Source organism: Muntiacus reevesi, chromosome 4, assembly GCF_963930625.1.
Source record: "Muntiacus reevesi chromosome 4, mMunRee1.1, whole genome shotgun sequence".
Taxonomy (NCBI): Eukaryota; Metazoa; Chordata; class Mammalia; order Artiodactyla; family Cervidae; genus Muntiacus; species Muntiacus reevesi.
The window spans coordinates 88,706,531-88,732,030 of NC_089252.1; the positions used below are offsets into that span (position 1 = coordinate 88,706,531).

Consider the following 25,500-nt stretch of genomic DNA (forward strand, 5'->3'; position numbering starts at 1 on the left):
CCATCAGTGGTTAGGCAAGCTTTTAGGGCAGTGACAATAACCAGGTAAGATGGTTAACCAAGGGTGAGTCATCACTTCAATGTTGCAATGACTGGGGAGCAGGGGGAGAAAAAGGCCAAACAGAGAGGGGAAAGTGCAGCTCCCAGAACAGACTCTTTAAGTGCAGACACCATTGTGAAATTTGCGACTTAGGCTATGGGTCTTAGCAGAAATGCATATTCTAATAGTATAAATTATCATTCAAAAATTCAAAGATTATTCAAATTGGAATTGGAAAAAACAAGCAGTTCTCTTTTTTTATATGAAGCAGGCAGTCCTTTACTCAGTAGAGTTATATACCATCCACTGCAGAATTGATTTGGAAAAAGGAAGTTTGGGCAGAAATGTTCTTCATAGCTGAGTGAGGAACAGTGATCGGGTGAGCCAGATTACAAACAACCAACTCCACGCCTTTCCTCTGTCTTGTTAAAGTAGGATCCTGGTGTTAGTATTTAGGAGCCACCTGAAGTGGTAGATTTTCTGTGAACAAAAAAACCTAATGAATTTGGGCCAGGCCTCCAGCCGGGTGGCTGAGAGTCAGGCTGTTGATAAAAGTTCTCTGTGCATTGGATACAGATTGGTCATTTGACTAAGAAACTGAAATGAAGAGAGACCTCCTCCCCCGCCACCCCCCAAATTCTGTTAGGTTCTTCAGAGCAGCTGAATGACAAATGTCTTCTGATGTGAGAATTGTTTAGAGCCAGGGTTGGCAAACTGCACTGTCAAAGCAAATCTGCCACCTCCCCACCTGTTTTTGTATGGGCTGCAGCTGAGAATGGCTTTCACATTTCTCACTGGTTGGAAAAAAGAATCAAAAGAAGAACTACATTTTGTAACATATGAACGTTCTATGAAATCCACATTTCATATACATATGTATATGTATATACAAAGCGTATTGGCACCTAGCAATGCCCATTTGCGTACATATCATCTGTGGCTGCTTTCATGTTACAAGGGCAGAGTTAATAGTTGAGACAGAGACCCTGTGACCCACAGAGCCTAAGATGTGTATTCTCTGCCCTCTTCCAGAAAGAAGTTTGCTGATTCCTGGCTTTGAGCTTTTCTATATTTCCTTTCAGCCGAAGCTCACCTAAGGCCCGCAGAACTTTCTCTGTTTCTCAGAATGCACCCCCCCCCTCCCCCGCGCATTCTGATTGTTCTGTTCTGTCTCCATAACCCATCAGGATGTCACTGTCTCAACGGTGACTGCCCCAAGCTGTCCCTCACACTTAGGAGTAATAAAAATCTGCAGACAGTCCCTTTCTCCTGACTTAATCATTTGGTGCCCAGCGTCGCTAAGAGACCTGTGGCTCCCCACCTTGATCCAGCAATAACGATATATTTTATTGCAGAGCAGGCCATGTTTTCTGTAATGTCTATCCTAAAAGTCTTTCTTAAAAAGAATTTTAAAAAAACATAAAAAGTGAAATATTTCTAAAGTTCTGCATATGAGAAATGTTCAGTTACATCAGCTCAGATTCCTGGATGCTCATAGGAATTGGGTCAACCTGAGGTAGCCCTCAGAGCTATAAAGGGTGCCTCTGCTAGTGTTTCGTCCAAGTGAAGACCGGGTTTAGGTGAACAACCAGGATAATCCTGAAGGGAAAATGATCCTGTTCCCTGCCTCACACCACACTAGTCTGAAGAATCTAGTTCATCTGAAAAATACAGACTTAGGAGAGGCTTAGGAGGTAAAATGGGCCAGCCCGTGTCTGCCTTCCCAGGACTCCCTTCCTAGCAGAGAAGAGCTGCTGGAACAGAGCCTGGGGAATCCTGAGTGGCCCTTGGCTGTGTGCGACCTGTCACAGTAACGTTTCCTCTTGAAAGAAGAGGATCCACCCTCGCTTCATGATAATGGTTGAACCAGGTCTAGAAAATAGAATTTCAAACTTGGCCTTTTGCCTTGGAGGACATATTCTATATTTCACAGGCCTCCTAGTTCCCACTTCCAGTTTATAAAAATGTAAGTCTTTGGAAAATATTTTTGGTCGCATCATTTTTTATTCTAGGGTTCCTATTTGTAATTATTGTCATTTTGCAAGCCAGACCCTTAGAGCTGTGGAGCAAAAAGAGGAAAAATCAAAAACCATAACTGGGAAAAATAAAAGACCCATCCCTTTAATCACACCTCATTCCCCCAGAGAGAGTGTTTAGAGGTGGGGGAGGACCGGCGAGAATTGCTCCCCCCTTGTGTTGTTCTCTGTTTGTTTTACTTTTTATTTGGTTTGGTTTTTCAAGATAGGTTTGTGAATGGCCCGGTCTGAGTTCTGTGAGGCACCCCCCACCCCCAGCCCAGCATCCTGCGGGGGCCCCGTTTTCCCTGCAGCATTTGCTCACAGCCCGGCATATCCTCCTCATCAGCTTGTCAGGATTACTCATCCTCCCCGGCCCAGCAAGAAGAAACAGGCAGCATGCCCATTGCTTGTTTATTCCCTGTTTTAATTTTCATTATTACGTTTCTCAGGAAATGCACGCCTTAGCTAACAGTTACTGGCACACAAAGGTGTTTGAGTTCTTGCCAACATTTGGGGAAACTGAATGAGATGCCTTAGAGGAGGGTTGCCCCATCCTTTGCTTAAAGTTTTCTTTCCTTTTTTTCTTTTTTGTTTTTTTTCTGTCCTTTAGCCCATGAAGAGCATCATGCTTTTGAAGGTGGACGTGGAAAACACTAATTGCACTCTGTAAAGAATTCTTTGTCCTTTGCTGATTGGTTTTGGAAACGGTCTTAACAGGAGGGAGAGTGAAGAGAAGACCTGCCGGAGCCCGATACTGGTTCATTTAGAGTGGGTTTCTGCCCCTGCAGATTGAGCAATTAGGACTCAAAGTGGCAGGTGGGGTGGGGGGAGATTGTGTGGGTTTTACTGTCACATTACTTGCTTTTCTTTCTTTTTATTTTTGGCTTTATGAATTCTCTGTTCTTTTCTCTCCAGTTTTTTTTTTTTTTCTCTTTTAAATTCCTCATTCAGTCTAATTATTGTTTTCTCTACTCCCCTTTCATTGAGGCATAAGAAATCGGTTTCCCTTTAAGTAGCTGTGCTGTACCTAGTTAATGAGAATATGCATAATCGTGACAATACTGCTTTTGAAAACCACACTGTCCTCCGAGGAACACCAGCTTGGTGAAACCTGTCTTTTGATTATTTGTTGTGACACATTCCTACATACTCTGCACTGGGCATTGTTTTTTTTTCTATCCCAGGGAAAAGAAAAACCTTACTTAATCTGATTTTGCACTGACAGCACCCACACCTTTTATTTTTCTTTTTTAATAAATTTTTTTTATTGTTAGAAATGAAAGGAAAATAATAGTTGGGTTGCCAAACATGAAAACTATAATCACAGTTGAGTATCAGGATATATATCACACTGTAAATCCTCGGACCTTCTCTGGAAGTATTCTCCAACCAGAATTTCAATTTGGCCTTTTCAAAAGAAGGCTCAGAGTGGTAGCAAAGGATTTGTCTCAATAGGAAACCTTGTAATTTCTGATTTAAAGAGAAGGTGGTATTTTAATTGCTTGAACTAACCTTCTTCTGAATTTTGGGTGTTTGTACCCATTTAGGGCTTTCCAAATCAATTCAGACACATTTTATTAAATGATCCCATTTTCCTGCTCATGTTGTGTGTCGTTTCCAATAATCAATCATCCTCTAGCCTGGGCAGCTTTCCCCTGCCTTTTTCATTTAGGAGCAGAAGTTAAATCTCATTTCCAAGATGAATGTGAACATTCACAAAGTTGAACTCTGAATGCATTTTGTTCACATTAATTTTTGGAATTGTTGAGATACATCGTGTTATGTTACCAAATAAATACCAGTTTTAATAGAAGGAAATGACCACCCTCTGGAACACTCAGAATGTTCCCGATTTTCCTCCCCGCACTCTGCCAGGCCTCCTACTACATCTACCTGAAAAAGGCAGGGCCATTTAGAAAGACTGCCTCCTGCCAGCTTTTTTCTGGAGTCAGGGGAGCTAGGGCATGCTTATACATCTCACAGAAGGGCGGTGCACTCCGAATTTCCTTTCACCCAGGATTTTTAATTCCTCTTGCATTATTGACCAGCAGAGAGAAGCGAGGCTTCTTCCAACCCACAGCCTGAGTTTGTAAATAAAATTCTCCATTCAGATACTTTAAAGGACTTCAAATCACTGTACCCTTCACTTGCATTACTAACCACATCAACTATAATAAAAAAATGATCATGGCTTTTATTTTTTAATGCTTTGTTTCTAAACTTGAGTTTCTCCACTGATTTCAAAATGAGGTGTAAGGATATCAGACCCATTTTCAAAGCCTGGAACTTGCTCTTTTTAAACATTGTACCAACATCCAACTTGTCTTTAAATTATTGATCAAGAATTGAAAAAAATATTCTGGGCATGAGTTTAAATTCTCTTTTATAACATAAGTATTTTTCCTGATAGATTAGAAGAAAGGTTATAATTGACTTACCTTCTTTATAATTGTCATATATATTTCCTTAAGTAAATGGATTATGAAGTATTTTTATTTTTGAACTTTATTTAAGACATTGTGATGACATGTTCAAGTTTTGCATGTATGTAGCTTTTGAAGAAAAAAAAAATAAAAGAAACAGGAATGTTAGGCTCCCATTAATGTTTTCTAGTTTCTATTGTTTATGATCACGAAACATGGCTTAACACACAAAGTAGATTTTTCTGTCCCAGAGAACTTGTGCAACTCTTTCTGACTCTGGAAAATACCAACCGTGAGAAGGATTTAATTTGCCTAAGTTAAGAACCTATCATCTAAATTACTCTGAGAGAGGATTTTGTCAGATTTTGCTTTGGAAATTGTTTTAATTGAATATTTAGTTCATAAGGAACAGTGTATGAACTAAGCTGATTTAATCAGTTTAAAAACCTCTCATTACCTTTTTGGATTAAAGAAGCTAATACTCTTTTGAGGTACAAGAAGCTGTCTTGTGGGGCATGTGACTTTCGTGTTAGGATAGTGTCCCCTCTTTGGCCGCGGCTGGGGAGAATGGGCAGTCTTAGCAGAAGCCTCGTGTCTTTTAGCCAAGTCTTAGCAGGTGTAGCCTGGACTCTGTGTAGAATCATCCACAGTCCCTCCTGTGCAATTGAGGACGGATAATACCTGTTGAAAGTGACTTGTCTGTGTTTTGGTTTTCTTTTGTAAGTGCTTTATGAATGCTGACTTACTCCATTTTGATATTTCCCCCTCCCTCCTCCACCTTTTCTGCATTTCTAAAGTGAGGGTGTAGTTTACAGAGAAGATGTCCATTTAATATCATGTACCTATTAAGTTCAGGATGTAGTTGACGGAGAAAAATATGGAAAGGAAAACATAGTTCCGGTAAACTTTTGAGTTTAACTTGACTTTGATCTTCTCCACTCTCTTGAATTTAGCTGATGTCTACATTCTATATATGGTCACAAAAGACTTTATACTTGAAAGAAACTTTATTATTGGATCCACTTGACATAATGTATAATCTAGCAACAAAGATTGTCTTTTGTGAAAGGACAGGGGACTAGCCAGTGTGATGCAGCTGAGCATTGAAGTCTGAGGGCTAAATCCCAATTGAAGTTTCCTTAAACAGGGAACACCCTCTCACCCCAAAGCAAGTCACCCCAATTGTGCGCTAAATATCTGATCCAGTCTGGCCAATGATACACACGTACATGGTCAGCTGCCCTTGTTATAAACAGCTCTCATCCTCCCCTGAAGCAGTGTCACGCTGTGGTGTTCTAAGATAACTTTATTATTCCAGGAGGTGGGACTTTGCTATAAGATGCCCAACTCCAAGAGGATCCCAACTTTTGTGCTTAGATGAAACAGACAACATTTAGATCGATCACATGGTGGCGCTGCCTTCCAGCCAACGGTCCTGGCTCAGCAGCATAACGTATCCAGCTCTGTGTAATTACGTTAAGATTCTACTGCCCATTGCTCTTGTGGTTTTATAAAACTTTGATGAGACACTACCAGTAGAGGTTTAGTTCCCCTACACCTAAGAAACTGTGTCAAAGATAGAACACTCCGGATGTGGTTTAAAAAAATCTCAAAATTTAGGCTCTCATTGAGCCTTTAAGCAGTTAGGGAGAGAAGGAATGAAATAAACCAACATATAAGAAATACCAGAAATATTTCATCACATTGGGCAAATATTGTGTCCAAGGGGAGAAGTGAAATTAGAGTCGGATTCTTTTGTTTGTGTTCGCTTTCTAAATTTGAAACTCCCCTTTAAGAGTGTAAGTCGGCTGTTCACCTTCCCTGTATTGATGTTTCTATCACATTCCACTCACTACAAATGAAAGTAGAGGACTGCCTGTAGATGCTTTATTTCCTAATAGAGGATATTCAGACCGATTACAAGAGAGTTCGGTGACTCAGGATTGTAAATGCCTGGAGAGCTGCCTCAACAGCAGAGAGGAGTCCGAAGGTGAGGAGGAAAAGGTTAGGGATGGGAGTGCAGTGAAAAGCCCCTTGAAACTCATCTCCTGTATAGCAATTAGAGTGGGCTATTCCTCTGCATTTCCCATGAGGAAAAAAAGCCCAAACAGATGACACACATTTCACACATCTGATGATACTACTCTGGTTTTGTTTTCTGCTTTTACATATGCATCAAAATCTAACTATTTCTTATTTAGGTTAACCCACTGAGGCTCAAAGTCACTGTCTTGTAGATCTTGCTAATGCAACTTGACTCTTAGAAAACTCACAGACTCTTAGAATTTTAAGGTGGAAGGGACCTTTGAGATCATCTACCAGGGCTTCTTGTCCCTTAGCTTCTAGAAGAACTACTGGGGTGCTTCCTTTCTCGACCCCAGACCTAAGAGTTTCTGATTCAGATACCTGCCTTTTTAGCAAGTGCCCCAGTAGTTCTAGTATGGGTAGTCCTTGGACCCCCACTTTGTGAATCCCTGATTATATCCAATCCCTAGATATGACAAACGAGGAGAGCATCTCCCCCCACCCCCCAAGCTCTCAGGTGACCTGATTCGATTGTATAATACCAACAACCTTCTGAAGCCTGGAGAAAGCCATTATCACTTACACTTGAAAAGATGATGCTCGTAAATAACAACTTTATGGCTAGCACCACAAGTAGTAATAAGTAGCCCATCTCCGGAAGTCCATAATATAAAACCTTTAGTACAGAGTGGTAGGCTTTTCTCTTTTCTAAATACCATTTCAGCCTGTTAAGAGAAAAGAAATTAATGTTCAGAAAAAGTAGTTACCCCATATGTGCAGTAACTACTTTTCTATAATGTCTTATGGCATCTGGGGTTCAGCATCATTGAACAAGATTAAATGAACGTTATAGAGCTATAAAATTGCATGTAAAATAACGCAAAACTGTTCGAATGACTATCAGAGAAGCCCGTGAATGAATTTCCACTAAAATTAATTGTCATTCCTAGACATAGCTTAGCAAAGCTGTTACTAAACTGGGAGGATTCTTTGATACATAAGAGTATCAAATAAAAAATCAAGTAAGTGTACCTTAAACCATGTTAATGATAAGTGACAGTCATCAAGAAGTCAGTATTATTTTGTTCATCATTGCTACTACAGTTGAGAATCCCATTGTATATGTGTGTGTGTTTTGAGTGTACCTTATTAGAATATCCAATAAAATAGCCTTTTGGATATTCTATTGTGTCCTTCCGAAATCATGAGGTTGAAGAAATCTGTCTTAAATGTTTTTGTTTTGGTTGTTTCCTGAAAAAACTAATCAACTCATTTAACAAAGTGCATGATTTCCTCATGACAGTTTCAACTTCTCATGTTAAAGTCAGAGAATTTTTCTGAAACTTTTATTTTGGAAGTGTTTGAGATTTACTAACCTGGCAACTTTACATGAGAGAAACAAAAATGAGGTAAATATGAGCATTTCTGAGTTTTATGTAGAACTTCTTTTTTTACAAAGAAAGAATTGACTTGTAATAAAGGTGTAGCAGGTGAAAATTTTATTTTTAGCAATTTATATTAGTGAAGAGTGGGGAATATTAAAGGCTGTTGAACATTTTAATTAAGTTATAGGGTTTTTTAATTTTCAAATAAAGCTATTAGTTTTGGTGCATATACATTAAAATTCCGCCCCCCACCCCTGAATTTCTTAGCCCTTCATCAGGTAATATGGCAGGCCGCCATTGTATGGTTTTTCCAAAAGATTTTAACTGTCTTCTCAGTAATTAGTTATTAACACATCACCGTTCCTTTGCATGTCTTCCTCATTTGAGATTTCAGCTTCATTGAAATTGTTACATAAAAGGAGCTTAGAGCTTAAACTAGTGGGCACACTTTAATTTAGCTTGGGCCCCTCAGCACCATTTGTCCCAAATCTAAAATCTTATCAGTCTGCGCTCAAAATTATTCATTCTTTTGAACTGCGTTACCTGTGTAAGTTGAAGCAGGTTTATTTGCCTGGTTTCTTGGATCTGCCCGTGCCCCCTCCTCCCCACGGTATACCATCTGTGCCCTGTGCTTTTGGGGCCCCTTCACATATGGCTACAAGCTGGTGTAATGCCCTTCCTTTTGATCTGGCTTCATCTAGTGATTTGCTCAGTATTTTTAAGGTCAGACTGAAGAGTTTTCTGTTCTAGTTATTTTTGATTTTATATTGTGTGTTGTGTTTGATGTTTCGGATACATGTGAACGTTGCATCTCTAAGTCAGTAGTTTTTATTCCAGCCTTTGGCAGCCGTCAGGTAAGACTAGACTAACTTTCTTACTTGAAAACATGTAGTGATTTATGTGTTCAGTGCACATGTTTGGCTTTTTCATGAGAAAGTGCTTACCGTTTTCTAATTTGGGACGATACTGCTGTGAATTGGCACTCCTGTCTTTTAAGTCAGAACTTCGTGGGGTTTGTTTAAGCGTCTGTTAATTTGTAGAACTTCATGTTGAAATTTTTGTTAATCTGTTGCCATGAATTCTTATGCCGTAATTGGGTTCTATAGTATAGAAATGTAGCCCCTCAGGTTTAGAATTTCATGCGATGTTATTTAACCACATTGCTTCATCCTAAGAAGGTTCTAGGTATATATGTGTTGACTGTCAAACCCTGTTTATTCCAACACCTACTGCAACTTTCCGCCCACCTGTTTGAGTGCGCGTGAGCATGGTATCTGACATGGTATCTGACATGGTATCTGACATGGTATCTGACATGGTATCTGACATGACAGGTGCGTTGCCGTGGTCCTCTGACAGGAAGCAGTATCTGTTTCTTCTACTCCCTTCTTGAATATATTTGGTGATAGGGCGCATCTTGGTGTCTTGGAAAACACATTTCATTTATTTGCATTCTTTTTTTTTTTTTACCCTCTGCTAAGAATGGTTTCATTTTAGAATAAGCCAATCACGCTTGTTTCTTTTTTGTCCCCCAATTTGCCCGTAAGATTCAGATTCAGTTGTTCCTTTTTGTTTGTTTGTTTTAGTTGTTCCTTATTTAGCCAAGTAGATTTACTCGTGCTTTAGAGCTACTGTGTCCCTTTAAAAACAAACAGAAGAAAGCAGCAAACTCTTTCTTTTTGACTTTTTATTTCATGTTGGAGTTCAGTTGATTAACAATCTCATTTTAATTTTGGGTATGCAACAAAGTAATATACATGTATCTATTCTTTTTCATATTCCTTTCTCAATTAGGCTGTTAGAGAATATCGAGGAGTTAGGGCGTTTGGTATTGTCACGAAAACCAGCAAGCTCGCTATTTTCTCCCATTCGTCTGCAGACTTTCCTACGTCTCCCTGTAAAAGCAAACAGCTTTCGGGATGAGGTATACGGCGCCCAGTTAGTGACCCAGTGAATTTCATGCAGGTGTTGGGGGGCGGGGCACCGCGCTCTGAAGGCCGTGAGATTCCCTAATACCTCCTCTCCCACCGGAGCCTGGTAACTGCAGTCATGTACTTAGCGTGCGTGTTATCACCGGGCAGTTACCCACGCACTTGCGGAATGTGTTCTTGGTGGTTCTATAAGCGCAGGCTTAGCCTTCCCACCTAAAATACGGTGTTTTCAAGCCCAGTGACTCTTTTAGTGTACTGACTGCTGTTAAGGAATTTTTAACGGCTTTCACTAATGAATGTAGTTTTTAAAAATCTCTGGAATCCTACAGGAAGGTAGGTCTTTTGTTATAAAAAGAAAACAGTAGCATTTACAAGGCTCAGCAAGTTAAAATGTGTATATTGAAATATGTATCTATTTCCCATCATCTGGCTTGGCCATGGTGCTGACTAGCGTATTTCTTGCCAGAGAAAATAAGTTTAAATCATAAGCATATTTAACTAGCAAGCATAAATCATAAACCCTTCCAGTCATGAGCATACTGAACTCTGGTACCGTTTGTACAGATGGTATGGTTAAATGTGTGTGCTCCTCCCAGCCTCAAAGATGTGGACAAGCTTTTACTCCCCAATTTCCCCTCATTCAGGAAACTTAAATCATTTTTTTTTTTTTTTTGCACACATAGAATTCTAGAAAGCACAGACCTAGAGGAAGGTTTCAGGTCCTAGGAAAGTTTGGGGTTTTGTGACTTACTAGAGAATAATGGAAGTGAAGGTTCAGCACTAAAGCAATATGCCCCCTTTTAATAAAGCAAACATGGTTGGTGTTTTGTGAAGATAGTCAAGTTCTGAAGGACAAGACTTTGATTTTCAGAGTGTATCTTTAAAAAAAGAATCACAGAGCCATAAATAAAATTTTAACAGAAGTCCCTTCTCTTTCAAAGAGTGTTCCCCAGGTGGCTGGTTCTACAGAAATACTTTTAGATACTGCAAACAAAGCTCCTATTGTAAAATTTATTTTTAAAAGTCTAGTAAAACAATAACACATCCCTACTGACGTGCGTTGTGTGGCAAAACGTTAACATTTTGGAAACTAGTAAGCGTATTTATGTGCTCACTGATTGTGTTTTATGAAACATCACTTTAAAGACCTTTTTATTGTAAAGTAAAACAAGAATATAGAAAACCACCCAACACAAATGTATAGCTTAGTGAACTGTTGAAGGGAATATCCTTCTAACAGCACCCATCTTGAGGGATAGAACTGTGCCATCTACCTCAGGAGCCCCAGTCACGAGCCTCCTCCTAGTCACAGCCCCCACCTTCCCCATTGAAATAACCATTACCCCGACTTACAGGAATACTTCCTTGCATTTCTTTCTGGTTTTATCACCCAAGTGATAAACCTTACTTTATATTTTTGTATACAGAAGCTCCGTTATACTTGTGAAGGTTGAGTTCAGAAAAATTATTTACAAGCCCTTTAAAAGGTAAGTGTGGAGTGACACTCCATAAATAGCTGCTACCTACCAGTCCGCCACTGGGCAGAGTTTGGCAGGCTTCTGCTGAGGTATGCCGCTCTGGTCATAGCTGTAATATCACTGAAAATAATAGCTAATGTGTATGGAGTTCCATGCCCTCTAATCACAGGGGTTAATGAATGTCCTTCACTCCGAAACTCTAGGAGGTAGATCTCATTGCTGTCCCAACTTTCTGTATGTGGAAGCCGAGGTTCAGAGAGGCGAGATAATGTCTCTGATGTCTGAGATCTGTATGAGTTTGTCTCTAAAGGAAAGGATCTACAGCCTTAAGAAAAAGATGGAGAAGTCACTGACCTTAGTTCACTGTTTCCCTTTCACAAATGAATGAAGGATCCAGAGAGTATAAAGAATTTGCTTAAGGTCACAAAAACAGTCAGTGGCAAAGTTGCAGGCAGATCCCTAAATCTTGTGGTTGTTAAAGTCAATGATCTTTCCTTCATTCCCTACCTTCTGTGGAAAAAAGGACACGTTTTCTAATCTGCTTCTCTGCATCATTTCCACATGAGCAGATTTGACTTTCAACCAGTTTATAACTAGGACGCACCACCCACTTGCTTATTTTCTCAAGATTTTAACTGGGAATTTTAAAAGTTTATATTCGAGGCTTGCTTTCCTGCCTCACTTGAGTGCCCAATCTGTGGATGCACATGCCTCACACTCTTCTCCAAAGAATGTACAAGAATAACACATTTGACTGGTGTGGATGGCAGGTGAAAAAGAATTACTGGTGCAGTGTAGGCCCTTCCACATATTCATGGCCAATTCTGGATTATCCCAGCACAGATGGATCATGCAGAATCCCTCTTCTGCTTCTGACGTGACCTTTAACTATTTGTGTTTGCAAATGCTTCTACCAGAGACTGCAAAGGAGAAGAGCAGAGACGATGGAACTTGATTCCTTGACCAGAAGATTAAGCATCCTGGTAAAATGGTTTGGCGATTCCGCTGGGAGACTCTGGGATTCTCTCTGGGTTGAACCCCTCTGGGATGCCTGACTCAGGCTTGGGTGTGAGCCTCCAGCAAGGAAGCAGACCGGGCAGCATGCACGGAGCTTAGTTTGGAATTTGTTACTGGATTGAGATCCCGTGAACTTGGGTCTTGAGCAAGTCACCCGTCTTCTCTAAGCCCCAGTTTCCTCATCTCTGTGAGGGAAGGAGGTGGCGCTTCTTCAAAGCAAACAGCATGGTTAGGCACCTAGCTCAGAACTTTGCTCGGCAAAGCAGTAGTAAGTACTCCCATCGGTTGGCTGAATCCGTGAAGTTCAACCGGTGAAGAGAATGGAGCTGATCCAGTGAAACTTTCACGGTTTCCTCTCGAGGGGTTGGCCCAGCTTCAGCTGTCTGAGGTCCTGCAAGTTGTTGGTGGCAACACTGGCCAAACTCACTAGTCTCCCAACTGCGTGTGTACTGATCGTTCCACCTCATGAGACCCCGCTTGGGAAAACAGATCTGCCTTCTACACTTGCACCCTGTGAACCTGGCTTCTGAGTCCATTTGCCATGAACCTGTTTAAAACCTGAATGAACCTTGCCATTCATTATTTTTTAAGGATGTGATTGTCTTCGTGACTCAGGAATACAAAAAGCAAGTTTGGTTGGTTAAAATGTTTCCAGGCTCAGGAAACTTTGGGTTGAAACTGAGGAAAATTGTGTTGTGTTCCTCTCCTGTTGTCCAGTGTGGATTGCAGGCCTGCAGACGTGACATGGGATGAAGCATGTAGCAGGCTCCCAAAAAGTCCCTAAATAACAGGTATATTCTTTTAATCCTGGATACCTTAAAGACACGTTGATAGACATTAATAGAGCTGAGATAAGGCTTATATGGGATATTGACTCATTCACTCAGCTAGTATGTATTGAACTAAGATATGCCAAGCACTGGGGATAAGAAAATAAATAAGACATCATCCATTCTTTGTGGAGCTTACAGTTCAGGGGATGGGTAAATATCATTGAAACTTCTGAACCCTAGATGGTAAGAAAGACAGGAAATGGTTCTTAAATGTCTTTGACTTCCAAATGCCTACACATTCTGCAAACTTGATGCATGTTTGAATGAAAGAATGTTTGAATGTTACCCTAAGCAGAGGTGTTTTTTTTTTTTTAATTAAAGTATCCTTAGATTTCTAAAGCTGAGTGTTTTCTCTAATCTCAGCATTGTTTTAAAATTCTCTAATAATAGTTTTGACAGTGAGTTCAGTAACCACAGAGGCTGTTTATAATTTGTTGGTGCTTTTCAAACATCTTTCAAAGCCAAGCGAGCCCTTGACTTCTGCTCAGTAATTCACTGTGTCTTTATGTCTCTACCTGAGGGGTAACCGTCATAAAACGGCCTGTGCACCAACATGTTAAATATGGGGATTCTTACACTGTGGAATGTCTAAAGATTGCTTACTCTGTCATTTTTAAAAGCCTGTAATTCCTTATAAAGCATATATAGCATCTGAACAAGAAATATGACACTAAGTCTCGGATTAAATAATATCTCGGGGCCGCTACCTTATGCATTTTCAGCAGTTTGGGAACTCCACTAAGTGCAGGTTAACAAGACCAGAGCATCGTAAATGAGCATCTGTCCCGTGACCCAGCTGGAGACCCCTCCGATTATTCATTCCAGAAGCACGTGCTGTCACCAAGTTCAGCCCTCTGGGCTCTCCCACTCTCCGTGGTCTTTTGAGATTGGCAGGAGGTCAGATCCTTCCACCCCTGTGCTTCGTGGCATGGCTCGGTGTTCGCCGGGTCTTGCTTTGTAGCCATGATAGCTCTATTTTCAAAATTAAAGTAAACCAAAGGAGACCCTGGCCAGGGAGTAATCCAACCCTGAATGTTTATGTGGAAAAGGGTTTGTGTTTTGTTTTGTTTTCAAGTGTTTTAAATGAGAACAGGCAGCTCTGGGAAGAACTTGTTCGATTCAGCACCGCTGCTGCTTTGCCCGCTGACCCGGACTTTTGCAAGCCCAAGTTCATCCTTCCTCTTCAAAGGCCTGGCTCTGAGCGGATCACACATTTTCCTTGATGACAAATTAATCAAACTTGATTTCTTGGATGAGATGGATACAAAAGAACTACAACTCCCCGAGGCCCGAAAGTCAATACAGCCCTTCTGGCTCTGATTAGAGTAACAAAAGGATATCTGAGAGGCATCTTCCTCCCGCTTGCGGCTGTGGGACGAGCTGAAAGCCAGCCGAGCTTGTAAAGGAGAAAGGCCTTATTAAAACACATTTCAGCTGCGACCCAGTGAACGGCGAGCCCCCCTGACAGAGAAAATGACTTCTTACTAGATGCTCACCTTTACTCAAGAGCAAAGTTTCCACTTAAAAAGACGGAGAGGAAGTAGTATATTAGGAATCTGAAATGTTTATAGATCTCCCCTTTTATGTTTCTGCTGTGAAGATGAGGTTAAAAAAGAAAGAAAGAAATCCGTCTGTGATATCTGGCAAATGTTAGATATAGCCCTGAGTTTGGATAAGGAAATTGACTTCTACCTGGTTAGAAAGGAAATTCCCCAAGTCAGGGGGATTTATGTACCTGTGAAGGCAGGCCTAAGGCAAGGTGAAGGAATGGGCTTCAAGATGCAGTTGCTGTGGGTCTGCTCTGACAACCCACTCAAGGGAGAGAGCGAGAGAAGCATTCTGCTAAATCAGGGAGCGCAGGATTTCAACGCAAACCCCTCTTAGCAGCTTTGTCATCTGCCTGTTCTGTGGGGCATCCAAGGACACTGCTCGCATCCTTCTTGTGATTGCTCTGCCTTCTAAATTTAGAAGAATTGCTGTTTCACAAAATATGGTCCCCTGACTGTCCTGGGCCAGCTTTACGGTTTCCCCCAAATGCCTCCACAAAATAAAGGGTTCATACCTTGAGATCACAGTTTTGAAAAGAAGTCTGGGAAGGTTTTTTTCCTTCCTGCTTTAGTAATGGAGGCAAGACACACACATCTACACACCATTGGTTCCCCTTCTATAAGTTTGTAGGGTCTGCTGGCCCACAACCCCAATGTTGACTGATGGTTGATACATGTGGGTGGAGTGAAGTGGGGTCATGTAGGACCATCTCTCATTTATGACACTGGGTTTGAAGATCCCTCCTCCAAGTATCTTTTCTGATCCTGACAGGTAGTTTTCAAAATGTCTGTAGCATTCCTGGACCCTTAATCACTCAAAGCTGTTGTTGAGATTCCAGCAGTGAGCAAACTACGGCATTTCTGCCTGCCCCTGTGAGCCAGCTCCAGCGCCACCCGCACCCCCGCCCTCTGACATGTGGGTTCCCAGCTGCGGCAGCCAGACCCTCATGTCTCTAGCCCTTCACCCCAGTCATGCCCTGCTCACCCCTTTCTGGTGCTCTGAAGGGGCGCCCAGGTCCCCTTGCCTGTCAAGCCTGTTCTGATCTCTCCAGCTTGAGTGGAGCCCTCCTGTCTTCGAATCTAGGAGATACCTGCATGTCTTTGACTCCCCACCCCCCTATGGCCCATGGCTCATTCTGAGGTGTGTGTATATGTGTGTGTGTGTGTCCCTTGGCAGGCTGGCACTAACTTGAGTGTCCCTAGGCATTTTCACATCACACCTCACTCCCAGTCCTAAACACTGAGGCTATGCTCTTGGTTGAATGGAGAAGCCAGTTTGTCAAAAGCCCATCAGACATCGCATCTTGAGAAAGCCATGCACCATTCCTAGGGGATTGCTTTTGTGGCTGGAGAGAGCACTGTGTTTGGAATGAGAAGACCATTTCCCACCCAGCCTGCCGGTTTTGTGACTCCGAATGAGCTGCCTTACTTCTGAGCCTCCGTTTGCACATCTGGGTAAGAGAAAGGATGAACGCCCCCATCACTGGGTGGGAAGAGTCAGTGAAAAACTTATGCACGAAGGCTTGTGACAAACTGTTAATTGCCTTTCTTGTGTAGGTTTTGATGTTAATGTCTCATGATGTGTTTTGGTCAAGTTAGTCTGGGGTTTTTTGTTTGGGTTTGGTTTTTTGTTTTTTAAGGTATTTGGCAAGTTTGGCTTGTCTTTTTTTAATCACACTCTGAAGTAGAGTCCAGAAAGCTTTTATCTTTTATGAAAATTCTTTTTTTTTTTCCTTTAGGATAAAACTAATGCATGCTCACTTTTAACAAATATCAACAATAATAATGGTAGCTGGCCGCATCCCCCATCACCTTTTTTATTCCTAAATGATTAGTAGGAAATAACAGTGTCTATGAATATCTGAAGATAGGCAAGAAAACTGGGCCAAAGTTGGGGCGAGGGGAGCAGGCCAAGAGCTGTACAGAAAGTAAGGGACACTGTGTTGGAACAAGGAGGCACCCGAGCAACGCGATATGCCTGGCGGAGAGGCACCGCCTAATCACAGGTGGGACGAGTAACAGTGATGCTGAGTACCACGTGTCTCGTCCACGTGTTTGATTCCGTCGACCATCGCGCTCCGTCGGCGTGGCTCCGCCTTCTTGACTCTGCTCGGGAGGTGGGGGTTTGAAGGCGGAGAGAACCCTGGGGGAGCCCCCTTGGACTTGCAAGAGTTTAGACCGCTCCCCCCACCCTCCGCCACCCCAATAAGAAGCTAAGTCGTCCCTCACCCGAACCGACAACTTTGCAGCGTCTTCCCGCCAAGAGGCAGAGGTGGTTGCCCCTGAAGAAGCTTCAGTGGAGGTTCGTGGTTTTACGGCTCATTCTTTGGCTCCTCCGTGTTGGGTGCTGCCTGCCCGAACGGCTGATGCCTCCTGGGGTCCTGTCGCGGAATTCTAGTCCGGGCGAGCATTGTTGCTGTTCACGCCTTCTGCTGGTCGGGGGGCTGGAGCTGGAGAATGTGGCGGCTTCTGAGAGTGGGAAAGTGGGTGTTACTGCGGTCTTCTCGGGATTTGGGCTTCCCCAGTGGCTGTTGCGAGTGTCGGCCCATGCGGAGCCCTCGGACGGGGCAGCCCTAGAGTGTCTTTCGGATGAGTCGGTCAAGGGGAAAGGGGTGTGGGGACCTCGGGGCCCAGGGAGCGGAGGAAAGGCATCCTTGGCGGCTGGTTGTAACATGGGCTGAGTTGCCTCGGTCGTGTCTGTCTCTTTGCAAACCCTGTGGACCATAACCCCCCAGGCTCCTCTGTCCATGGGATTCTCCAGGCAAGAGTACTGGAGTGGGGTGTCATGCACCTTCAGGGCTAGTTATAACATATGTTTGTTCTAATGAAGCCCTGTCGCCATTTCTTGTGTCCATTTCATTTTGTGTATTTCAGATTTTATAAAATTTTAAATCTCATGTTGCAGACGAAAAATACCTAGTGAGTTCCTAGATTGAGCTTGTTGGGGGACATAATGTATTCACCTGGGACCAAACACGGGTTTTAAAAGCAATTCGCAGGGGCTTCTCTGGCAGTCTGGTGGTTAAGACTCCACATTTCTAATGCAGGGGGTGCTGGGTTCGATCTCTGGTCAGGAAAGGAAGATCCCATATGTGGCAAGGTGCGACCAAAAAAAAAAAAAAAAAGCAGCTTGTGTTCAAAGTCTATTACAGTGACCGGCTTCTTATCTCCAGTTCTTAGAGATACTTTTTTCATTGCATGAACTTCAAAAGTACCTATGTTTAAAAGCTGTAGCAATTCTGAGGTTAATTTGTAGCAGAATAGGTAAAGAAAGCACTCAGCTCATCAGTTTATTTCCAAGTCACTACCTATGTGTAGCCCCTCAGCATCAACCCTGATGAAATAACCAGTGTGGTTTTCCTGAGATCCTTGCCGGCCTTCTCCCAGATAACTAGATGGAGTCGTTAAGAGACAATTAAGACCAGCTGTGCTTAGGGGACTCTAGTAAGGGATTGATGTAGAGAGATTCCAGGGTGGTGGATACTGAGCCCAGGGAAGAGTCCTCTCTCTCAGGCAGCTAGGTGGTGATGCATTGTTTCCTGAGCACAGTAGGACTCAAGGCAGTCTGGAGACCCTCTCCAAGGGCTGCCATTAGAGATTTCCAAGATTGGTACAAGTTAGGTCCTCTAGAGACTGGCAGTTATGTAATCCCATCTCTGTGAGCGCAAGTACAATGTCACTTTTTTTTTTTTTTTGAAACTTTTTCAGCTGTGTGCCAGATACAACAGGTGTGGACTTCCTTGGAAGATACATCTCCATTTACTTTTGTAGATGAATGGGCTTTCTAAATGTGTACTGGTCAACCTTTGATGATTCAAGAACAGCCTGTGAAGCAGTCGCTGACCTGAATCAGGGTCCTATCTGGTGACACTTATTTCATAGTGGGATCCTGAAGCTTAGAGGGGAAAGGTCCCTTGGTCAGGGTCACAGAGCTGCTGAACCTCAGAGCAGGATCTCTACCTCACTCCCCACATTCCACATCCAGTTTCTTTTTCCCTAGGCAATTTTAATTTTGCCGTTGTTTAAGTAACACATTCCTCTTCTCTACTCTGCCTTTATTTTCTGAAATCTGTTTATTCCAAACCTGAAATTTTCACTGAGAAAAAGCTTCGCAAATTAAGCAAAACACCAAATTAACTTCAGTGGTTTAAAATATTAGGAGTACAAAAAATATATTAGGAGTACAATGAGAGAGGGTCGCCATCAGCACCATTGCATGAGGACTGCTTCATTTCAAATGACAAGAAGATGAACTTAGATGATCTTAAAGAAAAAAAAACTAATAATGTAACTGGAAATTTGTGGAGAAATGGCTTCAGGGAGGGTTTGATCCAGGAGACCTATTGTGTTGGTTCTTATTTTTCTTTTGTCTTCATTCTTCAAAATTAAACTTACGTCCTCCAGTTTTAAGTCCAGAAATACAGACTTTTTCCTTACTTTCTCTCTGGCATCCCACTGAGTCCCAAGGTTGTGTACCATTGACTCTAACTGGTTCTCATTCTTATTCGGGAGTCAGTTATTGTGGACAATAAAGGGCTCAAGTAACACACCCATCCCTAATGCAGGAGTGAAGTTATGGTGGTGGCTCCCCAGACAAGGGGGTATTGATACTGGGTAACAAAACTCCAAAATATCCAGCTTCAGGTCCCAGTAGCTGGATGATGTAAGGCAAGTTACCTAAATGCAAAGCCTCCCTTTTTTCAGCTGCAGAGTGGAGATGATAAGGGCATTGCTCTGATTTTGTGAAGTGTTCTTGACTGTATTAGGATCAGTAACTTTTACTAATCAGCATAAACTTAGAAGCCAAAGAGCTGGGATTGGGTGATGCAGTGACTCCCAGTTGCAATAAGAATAAAGTCTTGATTCCTTGATTAACCCACGGGGAGCGAAGTCTCCAGCTCTTTGTGGATACCCTCCTGTTTCCTTTTCCCACTCCCATTGCCCCTCCCTGGAGGTGAGTGACCACCCAGGGGCCCTGACAGCACTCTCCGCCTCCCTCCCCCAGAGAGTCCTCCCCCGGAGTCTCCCATGGAGACTATGATTGTCACTTGAAAGTAGTCAGTGGCTTGTCACCAGTATTCAAAGGCTCTTTGGAGTGTAAAACTATCGGGGCTGAACACTAGGCCAGCCCACGGAGCATCTCCTAGGTGAAGGCCTGGTTGGTTCCGTGGATCTGGTTCCCCAGTGGAGGAGGGGGCTTGGCTCTGGCCTATAGTTGCAGTCCTCATCTCCGGTCAAGTCTAGGCCACTTGCCTTGCACGGTTTCCTACAGATGCCCAGGGAGAGTGTGCCAGGCATGGAATGGACTATATCCACCATCGGAAACAAGCCCCCGGGGCCCAGCTCATAGCCTGGGAGCAGTTGGCTTTGCCACTTGCACAGACTCTTAACAGTCCATGTCTAGGTTTTAAGGTAAGGTTGTTCTGTAGTAAATTCTTGTTTTGAAATGATGAGCTGCTGCTTGATTCAAAAAGCAGATTTTAATCCACAAAAGAACTTTCCTGAAAGTCAAGATTTACTTTCTGTGTTAAGGCTTAAGAGCTGCTCAAAGTAAAAATGTCCCTGACTTTATGTTAAGGGAAATTGGGAGGAGAATCAAAAATGTCAAAGAAACACAAATTTGGAAATCACCGGATGGGTGCTGAGACCCATCCTCTGCCGGCTGCCCCCTCCCCGTTCTCAAGGGTACTGCTCTCAAGCCTCCTGGTTCTAGCTTTCCATGCAGGTAGCAGGTTGCAGGGAGGGTCTTGCCAAAGGTGAAGTATGGAATATAATTCTTTCTAGTCAGGTTGGGGTTTGACTACTCACAGGCTAGAAATACTTCTTGCTTGAAGTGCTGGAGGTGAACTGAAGGATTAGACCCCAGCTGCAAATGTGCGCCTTATGTCTGAGAAATGAATCTGGGCAACTGTGCTCATCAGCTCCACTTGCAAGCCCACTTCCTTCTCTTTCTGCTGCCAAATTTCCTCTTGTGGAGCTGGTCTCTCTCTTATTGGAGTATTTCCCATGTGTTTGCTAAAGAGACATCAGCACCAATACATCTGCAAAGCCTCCAGGCTTTGAAGTACCCACAGGAAACTCGGCAAAGAGAAATCCAGAGTTACTTTGAGTCTCCCGGGTGGGTGGACATACTGTTTGTTTGGTTTGGTTTGAGAGCAGCTGGGGGCGAAGCCCAAATCCAGGGTGCTGGCACCACCGGAAATTAAAGTGTCTTCACTCTTCTTCTACCTGAGACAGGAGCTTTAAAATTTTTTTATGAATATTCAAAGGAATGAAAAATAAAAGCACACATTAAAAGGTGTTTAGTTTCCTCTTGTTCAAATGCGTTTGTGTTTTTAAAGTGTGTGTTTCTGGATTCATAACCTTTCAAATGTAGATAGCACGTAAGTGTTGACAAAGGGCGTTTGTGTACATTAGTTCAAGTCACCTTCGTAACAAATCAGTGTCGTTAGCATATTACCATTATTTTGCTAATGAGAGAAAGATGGAGAAACTTGCCCAGCGTTGCTTAGCCAGTGTGCGTGGTATCCTGCAGCCCTTTTGATGCCAGAGGGAGTGCTGTCGAACTGAGAGTCTCTTCTTCCAATTACTGGGGGAAAGTGGTCTGATATTGAGCTGTTTTCCCCTCCACATCACCCTCAAATTGTGGGGTAATCTCTTTCCTTGGGAGTGGAGGTCAGTCTTCATGGCTCCCCCAGATAAAATTAAAGAAATTATATAATTATCATAGTATGATTAATAATGTTTATGGAATTCTGTGCTGCAGTCTGTTGTAGATTACATTTGTGAATGTCACTCAGCCTCACAGGAGCCTTCCTCATCCAGTGAGGTGAGGTGACCAGCCTGCCTGAGGTCAGTAGAGCCAGAATTCAAATGTAGGCTCCTCCTCTCAGCCCCTCTCTTTGTATAGCCTGTACTGAGTACCTACTAATGCCAAGCCCTTTGTTTGCACTATCTCACTGACTCATCATCACCACCCCCATTTTATAGATAATGAAAGAGAGGTTCAGAGGTTTAGTCCTAAGACTTAGGAAGAATTGGAGCCAAGAGCCATCTGTAGAACCGGGTCTCAGAGTCTCTGCTTCATTCCATGCCCCCAAAGTGCCGTGGGTGCTTTCATTGCCCAAAACAGCTGAAGAGCAGCGTGGAAGGCAGACTCCAGAGGCTGGGCCACCCAGCACAAGAGGGGGTCCGCTTAGAGCCTGCCCCGAGCAGTGTCATAGAGGCGTTAGACACGGACGCTGATCCCCAGGGAGGCTAAGTCATTTGCACAAAGACACATCCACAAGTGAGGGCCGGCACCAGGATCTGAATAAAAAGTTTGTGCTGAAGGCCCTGGTCTAGGCAGTGGTCATGACTTGAACAACTTTGAACTTGAGAGAGTTCAGGATCCCGGTTTCCATTTCTGCCCCGTCTCTGTTACCTCTGAACCTTCCATCTCCCTCCATTCCTCCCTTCTCCTCCAGAAATGCAGAGAAACTACCACCTACTTCTCAGGAATTTTGCAAAGATTAATAGGATCATTTCAGAATAGTTTTTGGAGCGGCATATATGAAAGGTGCCATCCAGAAGAAGAAAGTAAAATAACAATAATAATTATTCTGTTTCAGTGTATTTAGGGAAATCTCCATAGGGGCAATTAAGAGAATACCGGCTTGTACTTGTGGAAAATTCACAAGTTAGTAAAATACCCGTGTCCCTGTGAGGCCGCTGGGTGGATGGTGGAATGGACAGGGCCGTGGTACCAGATCTAAACCACCCAGGCTTCTGTACAAAAATAACTTGCCTGCCCATCTCAGGCCCACAGAGACAGTGCTTTGCCTGACCGCAGCCTGGTTAATGCAGAGTGCTCACCCAGTTTTTTCCAAAAAGCTACATTCCCTGGTCATCCACAAAAGATAACTTGCTTTTGGAGGCTTCAGCGTCTGTCCTCTAATTAATTCCTACCCATTTACCACAGGGACAGCTCGGGGCCTCCACGCACTTCTCCCCATCTGCTGGTAGAAACTCTGTTTGTATTTAGTGGTGGGCCTGGCAGATAATGAGGTTTTGATGCCACAGAGCTCTTGAGGTGAGTTTATTCTGGGCTCTAAGGAGCCCTTGGCTGGTAACATCTGGTCTGTTCAGATGTCGCCCTCTCTCCATTCCGAGGGCCTGGGTTTGGTGGGTAAGATGTTCTCATTTATGACCGACTTGCCTTTGATCTTTGAGACTGGCTTTCTCACTTAAACACCTGGCCGCGCTTAGGCCCTGCACCAGTCCGCTCTCCTGCGCGCTGTTCCTTTTCTCCTGATGCACAGATGGCCGCCACACTGCGTGCGGCCGCAGCCACGGCCTGCTCAGCATCCCACACCAGAGGTTTTTTCCCTCTGACAGGACAGGATAACCTCTTAGGCAAACACTCGGGTTCTTTCCCATCTCTTACAACTTCGTTTTCTACTCCATAGCACCTCCCCCCCCCCACCAACTCCTCTCCACCTAAAGTGAGCAGAGGCTGGACCCTTAGAGTAGGGCTTCTCTTATCGTCTGGGCATCTGATCACAACAGCGATTCTGATCCATGAACCAGGGGTGGGCCTCAGATTCTGATTTTTGATGGACTCTCAGATGATGTTGATGTGTTTGGTCCATGAACCACATGTTGAACAGAAAAGTCTGGAATATTCTCCACTCTGGCCTCCCCCCGTCATGTTCCTATCTCTTCTCTTTTCTCATCACAAACTTAACTGCCTTATATTCTGTTCCCATAGAAGCACCTTCCTGCCCCCTTATGAATATTTCATACTCAAGTGATAATAGCTGGTAGATAAACAGAGTGTAGAATCAGAAGTCTGTATCTTAGGAAGCAAGGTGTAGATCTATGCTGTAATGAGTCTATGAGAATCACATTTCCAATTGGTGAGTCATTATTGTCTTTAATATATCCTGACACTATTCTATCTCAATCAGTTCAGTTGCTCAGTCATGTCCAGCTCTTTCCAACCCCATGGACTGCAGCACACCAGACTTTCCTGTCCATCATCAACTCCCAGAGCTTGTTCAAACTCATGTCCATTGAGTCGGTGATACCATCCAACCCTCTCATCCTTTGTTGTCCTTTCTCCTCCTGCCTTCAGTCTTTCCCAGCATCAGGGTATTTTCCAATGAGTCTGTTCTTTGCATCAGGTCGCCAAAGTACTGAAGTTTCAGCATCAGTCCTTCCAATGAATATTCAGGACTGATTTCCTTTAGGATTGACTGGTGTGATCTCCTTGCGGTCCAAGGGACTCTGAAGAATCTTCTCCAACACCACAGTTCAAAAGCATCAATTCTTTGGCTCTCAGCTTTCTTTATGGTCCAACTCTCACACCCATACATGACTACTGGAAAAACTACAGCTTTGACTAGATGGACCTTTGTTGGCAAAGTAATGTCTGTGCTTTTTAATATGCTGTCTAGGTTGGTCATAGCTTTTTTTCCAAGGAGCAACTGTCTTTTAATTTCATGGCTGCAGTCACCATCTGCAGTGATTTTGGAGCCCAAAAAAGAAAGTCAAAGCCCAAAAAAAATGTTTCCATTGTTTCCCCATCTGTTTGCCATGAAGTGATGGGTCCGGATGCCATGATCTTAATTTGAAGAAGTTTTACAGAAGTCACTTTATTGGCAGTATAAAATTATAAATCTGGAAACATAATTAAAGCATTGTCATTACAACTGGATTTAGGCTTTTCTTAAATAGGCATGTTAAAATGTCCATGCACATGTCATTCTAAATGAGTGTAAACACTTGAAATCTACTGAAACAGTGGCTGTCGCAAGGAAGGAAGCTCCTTTATATTATGTTTAAATGGCTTCTTAGGATTCTTACATTGATATATTCGACAGACATGGAGCTGAAAATTCAAGTCACCTATATTCATACCCTGGTTCCATGGTTTTCTCCACATTGTTAAACTTTGGCTTTCCACATGTGTATAATAGGCATAGCTATCATTATTATTTATTATTTTATTATTATTTATTATAATGGTTAAATATGGGGCTCTGTAGACTACCTCTGTCCCTAGGACAGCCCTAGAAAACTGCCTAATGACTGATGGTCATGGATACCCATCACTGAAAACCAACCAGCCTTTATCACTGGACAGGCCCTAGAGGCCAGGCTGTGCAGACATGCCCCTTTCCTTTCTGGATTGCAGGTTGGCCCACGATGGATGAGGAGGGTACCTGGGAGGGGCTGGTTCAGCCAGGACCGTGAGTGTTTGCTCTCTGGGGTTTGAAGGCACTGCTCCTGACTGTCTGGTATGAAAGGATTTCAGTTTCTAACTGGTCCGTCCCCACTTGGCCTGTGGGAATCCTGAGTGTGTCTGAGATTGCACAGCCAGTGAGTGGCGGCCCAGGGTGTCTCACTCTGGAGCCCGTGGCCTTACCCACCGAACAGCCCTCCCCAACAGAACATGAAATAAGGCGTGTGAAAGTGTTTCCTGTAGCCTCTGGCGTGTGGCCGGTGGGTACTCGGTAAATCTGAGTGTTCCTCGTCCTTTGTCTACGCTTGGTTCCTGCCTGGAGCTCCATGGAGTCCAGCGCTGGCCTCGTATTTGGGGCTGGGAGGGTGGACGCGGCTGCCACCTCTGACCTCCGTGTTACCCAGCAGAGCCTGGCTGGGGCTGTGACTCATGGTTTCCAACTCTCCTGGCTGCCCCACGGTGCACAGGAGTTTTCTAGCTACAGGTTGGTGAAGTATTCCAGGGCAGGATGTTTACATCCCCTGGAGGAATGGGCACAGAATCAAGCCAGCCCTTGCTTGGCAACCCCTGGCTGTTCTT

At 43.3% G+C, this 25,500-nt stretch overlaps 1 protein-coding gene across 1 annotated transcript in view; it reads left to right on the top strand.

The window, feature by feature from the left end:
* Nucleotides 1–4,262, top strand: part of EIF4E3 (eukaryotic translation initiation factor 4E family member 3) — a 39,060-nt gene extending 34,798 nt beyond the window's left edge. Inside the window, exon 7 of the mRNA XM_065933284.1 lies at nt 2,668–4,262. Coding sequence (XP_065789356.1) covers nt 2,668–2,714 — 47 coding nt within the window. The 3' untranslated portion in view covers nt 2,715–4,262. The remainder of the gene's footprint in view (nt 1–2,667) is intronic.
* Nucleotides 4,263–25,500: the final 21,238 nt, after the last annotated feature.